A 14,747-nucleotide genomic window follows, 5' to 3' on the forward strand; every position below is an offset into this window, starting at 1 on the left:
AGGCTGCAGAGTCCATTACGCTGGTTACAAGTGGTAAGGAACCCGAGGCTCAGGGATGGGAAGGCATTTGCCCCAAGACACACAGCTGGTGGATGGCAGGTCCAAGCCACAGGCAGACATCAGTCCCATCTTAGATTGTGCCCGCTGCACCCACCAGAGGGGTGCCCGGCACACAGATTCTACCTCAGAAAGGGGCAACGTGCCAGGAGATGCTAGAGCGTCCCTTTACGAGGACATGACTGTTTCGGGCACACGCTCCCGGTTACCGACTTACATCGATGAAGGAGAAGTCGTCCACTTTCTTCGTAGAGCCAGTGTCCGGTGGGGGCAGCCCCTCCGTCCCATCGGTGGACTCTAGGTCGGTGCTGGAGCGGTCCACGCTGGTGCTCCGCTGGTCCCTGGAGCAGTCATGCTGGTCCCCGGCCGAGGTGGCCTCCGTTGGGGATGACAGCGAGGACAGACGACTGCTGGAGGGCTGTTTCCGGGCCGACGCCGCACTGCTGTCTGGGGAGGGGGACTCGGGGGCCAAGCTACGAGAAAGGAAGGAAGGGAGACACATCACGCAGGCCACTTCTGAGAACTGAACATCAAATAAAGGAGGCGGCAGAAAGTGGGGTGCGGGGGTGCTCCCTACACCAGGAACAGCAGACAGACGTCCCAGGAGGAGAGCCACTTTGGGCACACGGCCAGGTGCTGCTCCTGGTGCCGCTAGAACACCTGGACCGGTGCGGATGGGGGGGCTAACCTCATGAAATTAAATATCAGCCTCGCTAAGGGGAGGAAACTGAGGCACAGGGATGGGAGGTAGCTGCCCAAAGGGGCAGAACTGACTCCAGAATCCACGTCCTTGACTCTCTTCTACTTCTGGGATTTCTTCGCATGACAATATATTCAAGTACCACCTGGATCACAGGAATCGCATACAATAGACAATTTATAAATAAGTCAAGTCGTTACACTAAAAAGGCTCTCCCTGCCCATAAAAAAGACACCAAGGTCAAGAGCACAGGGAAGCCTCACCCCAAGGAAGGGTGTGGGCAGGCCAGGCCCCAGCGCCCTGACAGGGGGTCTATCCTGAAAGACAACCCCTCCCGGCTGCATCCTTACGCAAACCCTTCAACCCTGGGCGCACAGCCATGCTTTTTGTCAGCTCTGGGATGACTTTTTGCTTGAAATAGGCAGGACTTCGGGGTGTGGGGTGGGCTTGAGCCAAATCCACAAAAAATAAGGAGAAATAGCATCGAGGTGGCAGCAGAGGGCGCTGTTACCTAGGGCTGGGAGCACAGCTGCCCCTGGGGCCCTCCGGGAGGGGGCGCTGCAGTGCCTCCTGGAGACAGAAGGGGCTGCCCACCCACTGGAGACCCAGGGAGAGAACAGCCAGCTAGGGCGGAGCTGGGGTGCAGGCCTGCCGGCCCCCTGAATCCTGGCTGCACTGGATAACCTTCAGGCTTCTGCCGCAGTCCTAGTCTCCCCCCAGCCAGGCTGGCATCTGAGAGTCTTACAAGCCGTTAACAGTGGTCATATTAAATGCAGGCAGTTTATAAAGCAATATGTACAATATGTAAACACACACACAGATATACTGAAAAAAGTCTAGAAAGGAAAAAAACATTAATGAAGGTGATATCTATGTGCTGAGATTACTGTTGGTTTTCATTTTCTTTATAATTTTTTTTAATTGTGGTAAAATACAAATAACGTAAAATTTACCACTAGTGGGGTACAGTGCCTTTACAATGTGCAACCATCACCGCCACGTAGTTCTAGAACATTTTCCTCACCCCAAAAGGAAACTGGTGCCGGTTCAGCTGTCATTCCCCACTGCCCTCCCTTCCGGCCCCTGGCAACCACGAATCTGCTTTCTATCTCTACGGATTTGCCTATTCTGGACATTTTACATTTCATTTATTATTACCTCTTAATACTTTCTAAATTTTTATTTTACAAGAAGGGTTTACTCTTATCATTACAGACAAAGCATGTTCCAATAATACAGAGCGCTGATCCCCGCCCCGGAGTCCCACCCCGCAGCCAGGAGCCCGCACCCCCGCACGCCCCGCCTACCTCTCCCCGCTCTGGTGCTGGTCCGTCCAGGTCCCATACTGGCTGTCGGCTTCCTGTACGAGGGTGTCGGTGTCCTTGGCCTCGGGCGGCCGCCTGGAAAAACACTGTTTCAGCTGATCCTACAAAGGAAGGCCAGACAAGCGGTTACTATCCGGGAAAAATGCTCAGAACACGGTCCCAGGCGGCACGAATCGCCCCAGCTCCCTACTGCTCGCAGAGGTGGGCCCCGATGTCTCGGCCGGGCGCCAGCGTGGCCCACCGTCCGGGTTTGCCCAGGACACGGCCGGACGCAGGGCTGTTGGTGCTAAAGCCGGCAGACGTGCTGGGCCCTGCTGGGCCCTGCTGGGCACCCCCGACCCTCCTCAGTGCCATCTCCGCCGGCACTGCAGCCGGGCCAAACCTCTCTCCACCTTCAATGCTCCCAGGACGTATCAGTCTGGTTAGGGCACCCCCTCAGGGGCACCCCACCCCGTGTTCCCATGGCTGCCATGTTTCCCCCCACTTGGGCCCCGAGCTGGACTTTTTTGACATGCACTTCCGACGGCTATCAACCATCCCCAACCTATACGCCAGTTGTCACTGTCAAATGAGGGTCATCAAACCTTATCAGTTCGATCTACAAGGACCCTGGAGCCCTCCCTTTTCAGATGAGAAACTGAGGCACAGACAGCAAGTGCTGTGAGGCTTGGTTCTCGCAGTGAGTGAGACGGGGAGGAGGGGCTGGAACCCAGGTTTCTGGGCTCCTATCCCAGTGCTGCTCCCCGACTCCCAGCACCCACCTGCCCCCACCTTATTCAGGAAGCTGCAGGAGGCTCTGATGGGGAAATGCACATTAAAATGCTCTGCAGGGCCCCAAGAACTTGGCAGGTTTAAAACCCACTTGCTGGGACGTGCTCCCCAGACCGCACACGGGTGGAGGCAACTCTGGGCCCTCGTCTCGCAGGCAGACGCAGCCTCAGCCCGGGGCCCATAAGGGACAGTTTTGCAACACTCAGCTGGGAGCCAGGGGGACAGATGCCTTCAGGGGCTGAGTCCGAACAAGCCACGGCACATCCGAAATTTAAAACGCGCATCCCCTCGACTCAGCAATTTTACTTCCAGAAACTTATCTCAAGAAAATCAATAGACACCCTTGCCGAGATCCACGGACGTGGACACTCCCTCCAGGGTTGGTGATCACTGCAAAATACTGGCCGTGACCTCAATGTCCAGTAAGGCGGGAACTGGTGAGATGCAAGGTGGTGAACCCACGCGGTGGATCCACCACGGCCCAGCGAGGTGGCGTTCAGAAAGAATATTTACTGTCCCAGGAGGATGCCTGCCTTATACTAGCAAACGTCAAAAAAAAAAAAAAGGTACTAAAACATGTGTGCTATGTTATTCAATTTTGTAAAAATAAACACATATACGTACGTGAGTGTAAGCAAAGGAAAACCTCTGGAAGGCTCCACAACACACTGTTCCCATGGCGCTGCCTGGGGTGAGATAACAGGCTGTCTTTTGATTACTGACTCTGGTTTTATTTAGTATCCACCCCTGTAATTTTACATCTCAATATAACCTGACGATAAAATTAAATGAAATTAATGGCATCATACCTCCGATGCTGCTACACTGTACACGTTGTGAATTGAGAACAAACCAGAAGGGGCTCTTTATTTGCTCCTCTGTATCAGAGCCCAGTAAGCTTTTTCTGTAAAGGGCCAGACAGTAAGTACGTGGGGCTCTGTGGGCCGCCCGGTCTCCGTCCCAGCTGCTACACTCTGCCACTGTTACCGAGAAAGCAGCCCAGACAATATGTGTGTGTGGTTGTTCCAATAAAACTTTATTGACAAATAGGTGGCTGGCTGCATTTGGCCCATGGGCAGTTTGCTGATCCCTGACCTATAGCCTGTAGACCGTCGGCTGGCTCCTCCAGGGCTGCGTCCCCGCACCTAGAACCACGCCTGGCCCGGAGCAATTGCTGCATAAGTATTTGTTGGAAGAATATGTTTCTGAAAATAACTTTTTTTGTATGAGTAGGTGTGAGATTCTTAACCAGAAAAGAGAATGCAGTCAGCGAGGGGGCAGGGAAAGGAGAGAATATTATGTCTGCATGTATTTTGGGGTATCTGACACATCCGACTAAGAAAGTGCCCTGAGTCAGGGCCGAGCTTGGTGACCCGCAGCTGACAGCGCAATTCCGAGCAATTCAAGACGTGTGTCCCCTCCCCCTATGCAACTTTACACCCCCAGCTGGGCAGGGAGCTCTGCAGTTGTGGGGCCCAGGCTGGTGTGGTGGCCCAGCTCTGTCTCAGTGCCTCTGAGGCCCCGTTGCACCCTCCTGTCCTGTGTCCAGGTCAGACCCATTCGAGGACTGAGCGGTAATAGTAACGATAACATTGAAGGCTAACTAGTGGGCACTGATGATGTGCCATTCACTTTGCCATCTAATATTCTCAACAGCCCTATGCAGCAGAACTGTCATGGACCCATTTTACAGGGGAGGAGACTGAGGCCCCGTGAGGCAACCTGACATGCCCAAGGTTACACAGTTAGAAAGTGGGGGACCTGGGATTTGAACCCGGTTTGCCTGATGTCCAGGTCTGAGCTCCCCAAAGCCACTGCATTCTCCTGGCTCGGGCTTGACATGAAGAGCTTTGTTGGGTCCTCAATGGCCATTTTACAGACAGAAAATCAGAGGGCCAGGCAGGGGAACGGGTGCCTGCCCAGGCATAGAATCCAGGTGTCCTGACTCCTTGGCCTGTGCCACAGTCCATCCCTAGATGCGCCCACTGATGGGGTCTCAGACCCAGGAAGGGAAGAAGGGGAGGGGGGCAGGCCAAGGATGGGCTGACTCCCCCAGCTTATTACACCCACCCTAGACCTCTCAACCCAGGCTCTTATCTTCAGATAAGATACTGCAGCCTGCAGGGCCCCAGGTCCACACCCGCTCTCCGCCTGGCCAAGTGCCGCATCCTTCAGAGCCCACAGTGAGTGCAGCCCCTCCAAGGGGCTTCTCTACCCGAGTCTAGGCCAGAGTCCTGTTCCCAAGAGCCTTGACCTCAGGTGGTGGTTCTAAGTCACTTGTATGACTCATTGGGTGCCTGTCCCTCCCAGGACATATCAAGGTCCAAGAGGGGCGAGCTGAGCTCTGTCGCCACTGGATTCTCAGTGTGTACAGTACCTGGTGCTTAGTGAGTGCTTAGTAAATGGGAGGGAAGGGAAGGAAGAGGGGAGGGAGGGAAGGAATGAAAGAGGGGAGGGGAGGGAGGGAAGGAATGAAAGAGGGGAGGGGAGGGGGGGAAGGTGCCAGACCAGAAGGAAATGGACTTAGAGGGGAAGGGGACTGGGCAGAGCTCTCAGAACCCTCTCCCCAAGCTGCAGCAAACACTCCCCTAGGAGCCTTTCCTGGGAACTTGGGTCCCAGCTAGTAGCAGTCAGGGCTGTCGATGGACTTCTGGGTAGCCCATGATGTCCCCTCAGGCCATAGCACAAGCCAGGCCTTGCCCTGTCCTTGCCCAATGGCGGGGAGGAGGGGTTCCCAGGGAAAGTCCACGGGACAGCAGTTGCTGATCCCTCTTAACGGGATCTAAGAACAACAGTGCAGGAACAGTCAGATGTGGCCCAGGTGTGGCCCAGGTGTGGCCAGGTGTGGCTGGCTGTGGCTGGGTGTGCTGGCTTGGATGGGGAATAGCTCAGGGTCTAGGCTGGTCACCTGCCCATGGACTCAGGACACATCATGGGCATCAGTCAGTGGGGAAGGAAGGTCTTGGGGTCACCTCTGAGCTTGGTGGCAAACTTGGAGTGGAAGGAGGAGAGTAGAAAAGTGAAGGAGAGACAGAGGCAAATGGAGGCGGAGAGAAGCGGCAAGGAGAGAGCAAGACAGAAACTGAGAGAACACGACCACGACTGAGGAACACACAGCGAGAGCACAGAGAGACACACGGGCGACAGCGACGGAGAGGTGGGCCAGGAGGGACGCCTGGGCTCCAGGAGGGGCTGGACGGGACGGGACAGGACGGGCCCACCTGGACTGTGGCTCTGTCCACAGGAACACACCTGCTCCTGGACTCCATCCCCTGACCCACCTTGGCAAATCCAGCTCTACTTTTTGCTAACTGTGACCGAACCCTGCTAAACCTCAATTTCCCCATCTGTGAAACGGGGTGAGCAGGATGCAGACAGGTGGTGGAGGAATCTGTAAAGTGTCTGGTGAGAGCTGCAATGCAAGGCACCTGGTAAGTGCCCAGTAGATGCCCACTGACCTGACGATGATCATGTCTACTGTTTAGTTCCCAAAACACACGATTTTAACAAAACTCTAAACAATGCACTAACAGACCTGAATGAGCCTAACAGTCGCGCCTTTCAGCTGAGAACAAAGGGGCAACCTAACCTGATCCCCGAGTCTCTCCCTCAACCTGGACATTTGTCAGCTGCTCCCTCCAAAGGACACGCACGGGAAGGTCATGTCACAAAATGAACTGGACCCCAGCTCTGCCCCACAGTCCTGTCACCCTCCAGGGCGGAGCCATTGCCGGCACATACAGGCTGCAAAAGGACGGCTCTGGCAGTGACTCACTGTCTCCATGGGACAAGTGTGCCACCTAAAGTGACAGGGGCACTCGCTTGCAGCTGGCCCTGAGGAGGCATGTTTGGTTTTGGTTGGGAGTGCACGACAAGGCTTCAGAGCAAGGGTTTCCTTGCTATCCCGACAGCCTTGAGGCTATAAACAGAAATGACAGCTGGGCCAGGGGGGCCCGGCTCCCGCCAGCCTCCGACGCAGAGTCCCCCAGCCTCCAGAGCCCAGCAGCGGGCAGCCTGGGGCCTGAGCTCTGGATGTCAGAGGTGAGCGAGGAGGTGGCAAGAATAGCAAAAGCCCTGAACACTTAAGCAGCACAGACTGTGCCTGGCGCCACATCAAATTCCTTATGCGGACCATCTAGTTTAATTCCCATAGTAGATACTATTAATGTCCCCATTTCACAGATGAGGTAGCTGAGGCTCTGAGAAATGAAACAGCACCAACAACAGACACTCACATGCGCTTACTGTGTGCCAAGTTGCAGAGTATAGTCCACCCAGCAACCCTAAGTAGAGGCTACTGTTATTACCCATTTCCCAGATAAGAAGACTGAGACACAGAGGTGAAGGGACTTGCCAAGGACCTCACGAGCGAGTGAAAGAGCCCGATTCAAACCCAGGCACCTGGCGCTGGGTCTACAGCCTGTCACCACCCCCCCCCCCACTCTACCAACTCCCGTTAGCAATTTCACCCAGGAAATGCCCCTCTGGGAGACTTCCCGGTACAGTCTGTCAGCCACCGGCCAATGCTGGCCTCAGATCTGCTTGAAACGTGTCCCTAAAACACAGCTCAGGCATCCCCTAAATATCAGAACCTTCTTGCAGGGGAAGGAATGGGGTAAAGAACCTTCTAGAAGTACTGAGAGACTCTCGCATGAAAAGAGACAAATTCAATTTCCCTTTTAAGTCCAAAGTCCTATTAACTAAAGGCCTACAGTTCTAAGGTTAGGATGAGCCAAGGGAAGAGAGGATTGGGGGTTTTAAAAAATGCACCTAACCTAAATGACAGGACAGCCATAGTGTGGAATACTACTTACTCGTTAAAAAGAGCTGATAAAGGGATGCGCAGACGGGAGTGTACTGAGGAGGGCCTCCCAGATACACTGTCAAGTGTGTAAGGCAAGAGAAACCACAGGCGGCCTGTGCGGCCACGTGTCCGGGAGGAAGCAAAGCACGTAAACATCTGAAAAAGTACAGACCGTCAGAGGCCACGGCACACTGTGAGACACTTGTCTCTGGGAGGGGGACTGAGTGACGGCGGAAGGGAAAGAGGCAGACGCAGTCTTTATCCTACCTCTCTTTGTATTTTGTAATACGGTTGGTAATTTTTAAAAAATGTTAAAAGGTACAATTCTGCATAAACATATAATTCTTTTGTTTCCCAGCTTCTCCCGTTCATGGAATCGGCTCCCACCCAGCCTGACTTGGCTCCTCCTGGAGAGATTCTTAAAACAGCCTAAGCCAAATTTGGCTGCCTTTTTTAAAAACATCGCACGTCAAAACATCTCTCATGCTTATTTCAAGCAAGGGCTCAACTTATCAGGAGACAGAACTGCAGCCTCGAGCTGGGCGTCCCTCACTGCCTGAGGACCCCAACCCTCCAGGGTCTCCCCCCGGGGCAGGACGAAGCCGCCACCTCCACAGTGATCAGCGGCAGCGATCACACTCCAGTGTCACAACACTGCTCCTCCAGCCCCGCTTCTGGTGACTCATCTACCAGAGATAGGCACCCAAACACAGATGCACACACGCAAATACACACATGCAAACATATACACAAAAATACACAAACGCATGCACGCATACACACAATACGCACCAATACACATACACAAATGTATACAAAAATATAAAACACACAGACGTAGGCATAAATACAAACAAATAGCACCGGTTTGGGGTAACAGAGGCCCTGTTGTATGAACCCTGGTTTATCCCTTCGAGGGAACACGGCGCTGTTAGAAACAATGCAGGGGAGCTTCAGGCGCCGATATGGGGGGATGTCAAAGGCATTACAGAGAAGTTCACAAAAACTCTGCCTTAGAACTATCCCCCTGGCCGTCCTGGGCCCCGGGAGGAACAGAGGTTTCCAATCCCAGGTACCTCAGGTACTCCTGGGCCTCAGAGAGGGAGGGGCGCCGGCACAGGGGACGAGCGGTAGGTGACAGGCAGCTTCGTGAAGGGCATGTGGCACGTCCCAGGCCCTGGTAAGTGGGTCAGATCGGGACAGGTGTGGGAGAACAGAGGCGGCAAGGCAGTGCGGGTGAGTGGGAGGCTGGGAGGAGGCGGGCGGGGGAGGGGAAACGCTGTCTTTCTTGAGACCCTGCTATGTGGTGGGCTGGACAGCCCCGGTCCCATCCCCCTGAGAAGCAGCCCTGCAGGGCCCCGCCTTACAGATAAGGGGCTGGTGTGCAGAGCCGGGGCCTCCAGGCTGCCGGGCTGGGGGAGGAGAGGAGAGCCCAGAGCCCGCAGCATAAGTGGGGCATCTCTGCCCTTGGAGTGGGGGCCAGGCAGAGGCAGGGGCCGAGCCTGGGCGCTCGCTTCCCTCCACGGGCATGGTGGCAGCTTGGTAAGGAACACCCAGCCCCAGTGGAGGGACAGAACCAGTTGGGCTGACATTCCATCACCCGGGACAGAGCCAAGGGCTCCCTTTCATTCTGGTACCCAGCCCAGATTGTGGCTTTGTTCAAAGACCCTGCCCAGGGCCCAGGGCGCCGCCTGTTGTAACTCACAACCCAGCCCTCGGCAAGCCGGAGGCCCTGGAAAATGCCGCGTGGAGGCCATCTCTTTGGCGAACTTCCTGGTGCCCACGTTGGGGCAGAACTGTGCCTTACAGGGGTTCTGCCCGCTCATCACGGGGCCCATCGGGTCCCAGGTTGGTGAGAACGCTCTGGGAGCCTAGGCCGTGGGTCCAGGGCGCAGGGCCAGGGCTCCAGCACCATGCAGAGCCAGCTTATCAGCGCGCTGCAAAGTCTGGCACACAGGCAGAGCCCGGGACCTGTTCGGGCAGACACTGCGCTTTGGTGAAGCCCACAAACAAAGCAACAATGGCCCCATCTGGAAGGAGCTGGGGCCCGCGCAGGCTTCCAGGCAGCTGCAGAGGCCCGGGCATCCTGGGGGCCAGCACTCGCTTGGAAGGACTTGGAAGTCAGACCTAGTGAGTGTGACAGGCTCTCAAAGGCGGCTGCCGAAATGTGCAGCGAGATGTCAGCTACCCAAGGAAACGTTTCTCAGTTTGGGGACACCATCCAGGCACCGGGGGCATTTTGGTTTATCTTGGGTGAGCGCGCACCCTGGCCGGGTACCCAGCAACACGCTTGACTGTGCCAGCCCCCAAAGGGCCCTCTCAACAATCCGTGAAGTGGGTTCCAGTGTCACAGCTCCGCTAGTCCCAATCCCAGACCCAGGCGCAAGGTGCATGTTCAACTTGGGAACTTTCGGGTTTTGGAAGGCAGCGAGCAGGCACACTGTGGATTGGGAGATGCCCCCAGTGGGGTCTAGGCAGGGTCTCCCAACCTCGGCACAATGGCACCTGGTGGGGCTGTTCTGCAAAACGTAGGATGTTTAGCAGCATCCCCGTCTGTACCCACCAATGCCAGTAGCAACACCGTCCCCCAGTCCTGACAAAGAAAATGTCTCTATACATAGCGACCTGTCCCCTGGCGGGCAAAGTCCACTGTGGAGTGATACAGTCCCCAAGGGAGTAAAAATTGGCTCCTGGGAGGGGCTGAAAAATCTTATTTATTTTTCAATCCTCACCCAAGGATATGTTTTTATTGATTTTAGAGAGAGAGGAAGGGAAAGAGAGAGAGAGAGAAACATCAATCAGTTGCCTCCCGTACAAGCCCCAACCTGGGATGGAGCCCTGACCGGGGATCAAACCCGCAACTGTTTTGTGCACAGGAAAACACTCCAACCAACTGAGCCACCCAGGCAGGGAGAAAAAAAATCTAATTTTTAAAGCATACAGTTCATATACAGATATACAATGTAGCCATGATATTAAAACTTCATGGAAAGGCAATTAAGAAAAAAATATTTAAAAAGGCCCTTTAGGGGGCAATAATTTATAAAAACCCACAAAAAAGTGGGTAAGTATGGGCGTAGGGCAACATCCCACAGGCAGTCGTGTTAATATTTCTGTAGGAACATGTATGAACCGTCACACCATGTGGGATAAATAAATACTATTAATTACTTCACATTAGCGCAATTGGTACGGGGCAGTTTTGCCTCAAATGAGAGCTGAGTGGATTTTGGAATGGTGGATAAGGGATTGCAAAATGGTGTTCCATTTCATACAGAGAAAACAGACACTCAGAGGAATTATGCAACTTGCCCGTGTTTGCGTCTGTGTGTGCATGCACGTGTGTGTGCATGTGTGCGCACGCCGAGGTCTGCCTGACAGCAGGAGGGATTTAAGCACCGCACGCAGGGCCTCCAAGGTGCTGGGGGACGCAAGATGCTAAGGAAGGGCCCGGGCAGGGACAGGGTGAGAAGGGGAGTTTGGGAAGGAGGGGCAACAGGATTTTAGGCAGAGACGGTGACCAGCACCCCAGAAAATCAATGTGCAACTTGCTTCCTCCCTGATGCCTGTCTGCACCTCCAGGGAATTCCTAAGGGAGTGAAAAGGCAGAGGGTTTGGTGCCTCACCTCTAGGGGCTGGGATATTAGCCGCAGACCGTGCAGGTCACAGGGATTGAAGGAAAAGAGATGTCAGGTTGGCAAGCGCCTTGGGGTCAAAAGGACCCCAGCTCCAATCCTGGCTCCCTGTCACGTAGAAGCTGTGTGGCCTTGGGTAAGTCACTCCACCTCTCTGAGCCTCAGTGAGAACAGAGAACCACTCCGACCCCAGGGCTGATGCCAACACTGCACAGGCTGAGCGTGGTGCCTGGCACATCAGGGAATGAATGCCACAGCCGTGATACTCAGAAGTCAGAATGACCTCACTGCAGTGCCACCACCCTAGGCAACACTCCCTCGGAGGGTCTGGCAGCGCTTACAGGGACCGTAGGGACGCCTGCAGCAGTGACTGCCCTTGGCTTCCGAGTTTGAGACCGGGAGCGGCCGGCAGGCCCCGTGCAATGTCCAGGCGAGGGAGGCGTGAGAGCGCCTTGAATTTCACCCGCCTGGTTAAAGGGAGCCCAGATGGGTCGACAGCAACAATATCCCGCTCGCCTCGGCCCAAAACACCGTCTCAAAGCCAGGCCCACGGGCCAAGGTGGCAGCTGGTGCCGGGGTCAGTGGGGACAGGGCTGAAAATTCATGGGGATCACGCGCTCCCTGCGGTGAAAGAACCAGTTTCTCGACTCTTCCGCGGCCTCTAAAATCTCTCCGGTGGCGTGAGAAGGCTCTGGGAAGGGATCGGATTCTGCAGCTTGTGGACAGGCTTGTGCACACGGCTGATTTTTTTTCCTTCTCGGGTAACTGGATATCGGCACCATCTCGGCGGGTAAAACACGGTGACAAATTAGAATATCTACCTGGATGGGTTTCCCGTCGCTAGGCAACCAGAGGCTGCGGCTACGGAGCACATCCCGCCCCGGCCCCTTCCCGGGCCCGGGACTGCAATTAGGGGCACTGCAGACGTTAAAGGTCCCCCGCAGAAACGCTGATGACAATGACGTGCGGCTCATTAACTCCTAATCCTGAACAAAGGGCCATTTTTGTGGTGGTTCATAGATTGTGAGGTGCCTCCAAGGGATTCGCCCCGTTGCGTTTTCCTTCCATCCGTCCCTGTGAAGCAAGGGCTATGGTTGTCCCCACTTAAAGCCAGGGGGACTGAGGCTAGGAGATGGAGGAGGGGGCTTGTCCAAGGTCACAGAGCTCATACACAGCAGGGCCAGGGTTCAAATTCAAGCTCCCATCTGCAGACCTCCAGACTCTGGAAGATGCCAGGCACACCCACGAGCTCACGGTGTAAATCAAAGCCACGGGAGCTCAGCTTCAGAAGTTGAGAAATGCAAATCCACCTGGACGGGCCATCTTTTTAAATAAAATAAATATGGGGAGATGCGTGAACCCGATTGGCTGTACCCCTGTACAGAGCATGGTGGGGTGCGGGTGGGGTAAAAAAGGGATATGCCAACCCCGAAGCCCTGATGGTCAGTTTTTTCTGATTATAAAAGTTACACATTTTCCCTGTAAAATATAAATACAGACCTAGACATTAACATATATATTAACAATAAAATGTTATAAGAAAATAAAAACCATCCATAATCCCACCATTGAAGAGAATCACTGTTAAATGTGGGTAAATTTACTCCCTGTCAGATTTCTGATGAGTATTTTATTTTATTTATTGATTTTTAGAGAGAGCAAGGAAGAGGGGGAGAGAGAGAGAGAGAGACATCGATTTGTTGTTCCGCTTAGTTATGAATCCATTGGTTGATTCTTGTATGTGCCCTGACCGGGGATCGAAGCCAGCGTATCGGAGATGATGCTTTAATCGACTGACCTACCCGCCCAGAGCGTTCTGATCGTTATTTTATAAAGCTGGGATCAGGTTTTAGGGGCAATTTGCCAGTGTGATGATCTGTTTAACGTCTGATTTTCCTGGGTAAGCTGAGGAGCTACTACAACATTTTTGACAACTGGATAGTGTTCATGTCGTTTTTTAAGGAGAAGAGGAAACTAAGGCTCAGAGAGGCAATGTGACTGGCTCAAGATCACACAGCAAGGAGGTGGCAGTGTCAGGATCCAAGACCAAGTCTGTCAGGCCCCATCTATACACCAAACAGCTTCTCCTCCCATCTCTCATCTCCCAGCGCCTCCCTGTAAGCAGGGAGGCCTGCTTCTGTCAGGCTCCTCCTCACAGGAGCAGGGCTGGAGGCCACAGCCCGCCAAGCCTATAGCGTCCCACGGCCCTCCCAGGCGAGCCATCTCAAGGGGGCTTTGGTTCCCCCCCCTCTTACTATGTAATTGCCTCTCTGAGCATCCCAGGCAATAAGTGTTTCTTTTATAATTGTTTTCAGAGCAGCAACCCTAGAATTTCCAAACAAGAAGAGATGAGCACAAATGCTCAGGAGGCCCCTTAAGACTATGCCTAGACCCCTTATTAATTGTTCCTCCACTGCTTCTGTCAGGAACTGGTGCAGGGGTTGGGGAGGGGTGGCTGGCGCTTCTCTCTGCTCTAGTGCTGAAGCCGGGTTTTCCTTTCCCTCAGAGGGAAAACCGGGCAGGGGGTGGAATTCCCAAACCGCCGAGGGCAGAACATCCTCCCTGAGCTCTCTGGGACCCTCCTGGGGTGGCCTGTGACCACAGGCCATCCTGATCCTGGCACATAAGCATCTGGTTTGCAGCAGGTGCTTGACAAATGTGGCCCGCCTGGAGTAGCTCAGGCTCTGAGGTCCGCTCAGCAGCGCTTCAGTGGGCTGGAGAGACAGAGGCCTGCATTTCTCTAGGGAACTCTAAATTCCTTTGAAGAACTCTGCTATTTAAAGGTTTTGTTTCACCAATGCAGGTTGGCAGTCCACCTTGAGGATGAACCAACAGATGAATTAATAAATGGAAATGTCAGAATCAGAAATTGTGCTGTACTTCATAATGGGTATATGCTCAACTTGGGCTCTTTGATAAATCCAAGAACCAAGAACAGAGCTACTCCAAAGGTGGCTCATGCTATAGGGGATGTGCAAACTCATTTCTACAAATGAATCCACGAAGTTCATGCTGAGACTATGGCAGGCAGACTGTATTATGAGGCTTACGTATTTACTGCCTCTCCCTCTTAAATGCAGGTGGGGTCATGGGACTCACCCTAGTCAATGAAACGTGAGTGGAAGTGACATCATTTCTTTCCAGGCAAAAACTTTAAGAGCCAATGTAGGGCTGCCCACGTTCACTTTCTCTCAGCCACCTCACTGGCCATGCCCCAGGCAAGTTGCTCCATCTACCTGGGCCCCGGACTAACCATGACATGAAATAAGACATAGCTAATGTCAGTGGAGCGGTAGAGCACTCAAGAAAGAAACCTATTTTTCTGTTTTTAACCACTGAAGTTTGGGGGGTTGTTTGTTACTGCAGCATAGCTTAGTTTACCCTGACAGATACAAAGGCAAACGATCTTTGAGACAAGTAAAGAAAAATGAGCCGTTACGTATTGAAGATCTACT

General features: G+C 53.8%; 1 protein-coding gene across 1 annotated transcript in view; it reads right to left on the minus strand.

Annotated features, from left to right (window-relative positions):
• KIAA1671 (KIAA1671 ortholog) overlaps nucleotides 1-14,747 on the minus strand; it is an 86,932-nt gene that overhangs the window by 11,003 nt on the left and 61,182 nt on the right. The window contains exons 5-6 of the mRNA XM_016208706.2: nucleotides 2,065-2,183; nucleotides 275-530 (exon numbers count right to left, since the gene is read on the minus strand). Of these exons, the coding sequence (XP_016064192.2) occupies nucleotides 275-530; nucleotides 2,065-2,183 (375 nt within the window). The remainder of the gene's footprint in view (nucleotides 1-274; nucleotides 531-2,064; nucleotides 2,184-14,747) is intronic.

This window comes from Miniopterus natalensis, chromosome 20, assembly GCF_054644295.1.
Source record: "Miniopterus natalensis isolate mMinNat1 chromosome 20, mMinNat1.hap1, whole genome shotgun sequence".
Classification (NCBI taxonomy): Eukaryota; Metazoa; Chordata; class Mammalia; order Chiroptera; family Miniopteridae; genus Miniopterus; species Miniopterus natalensis.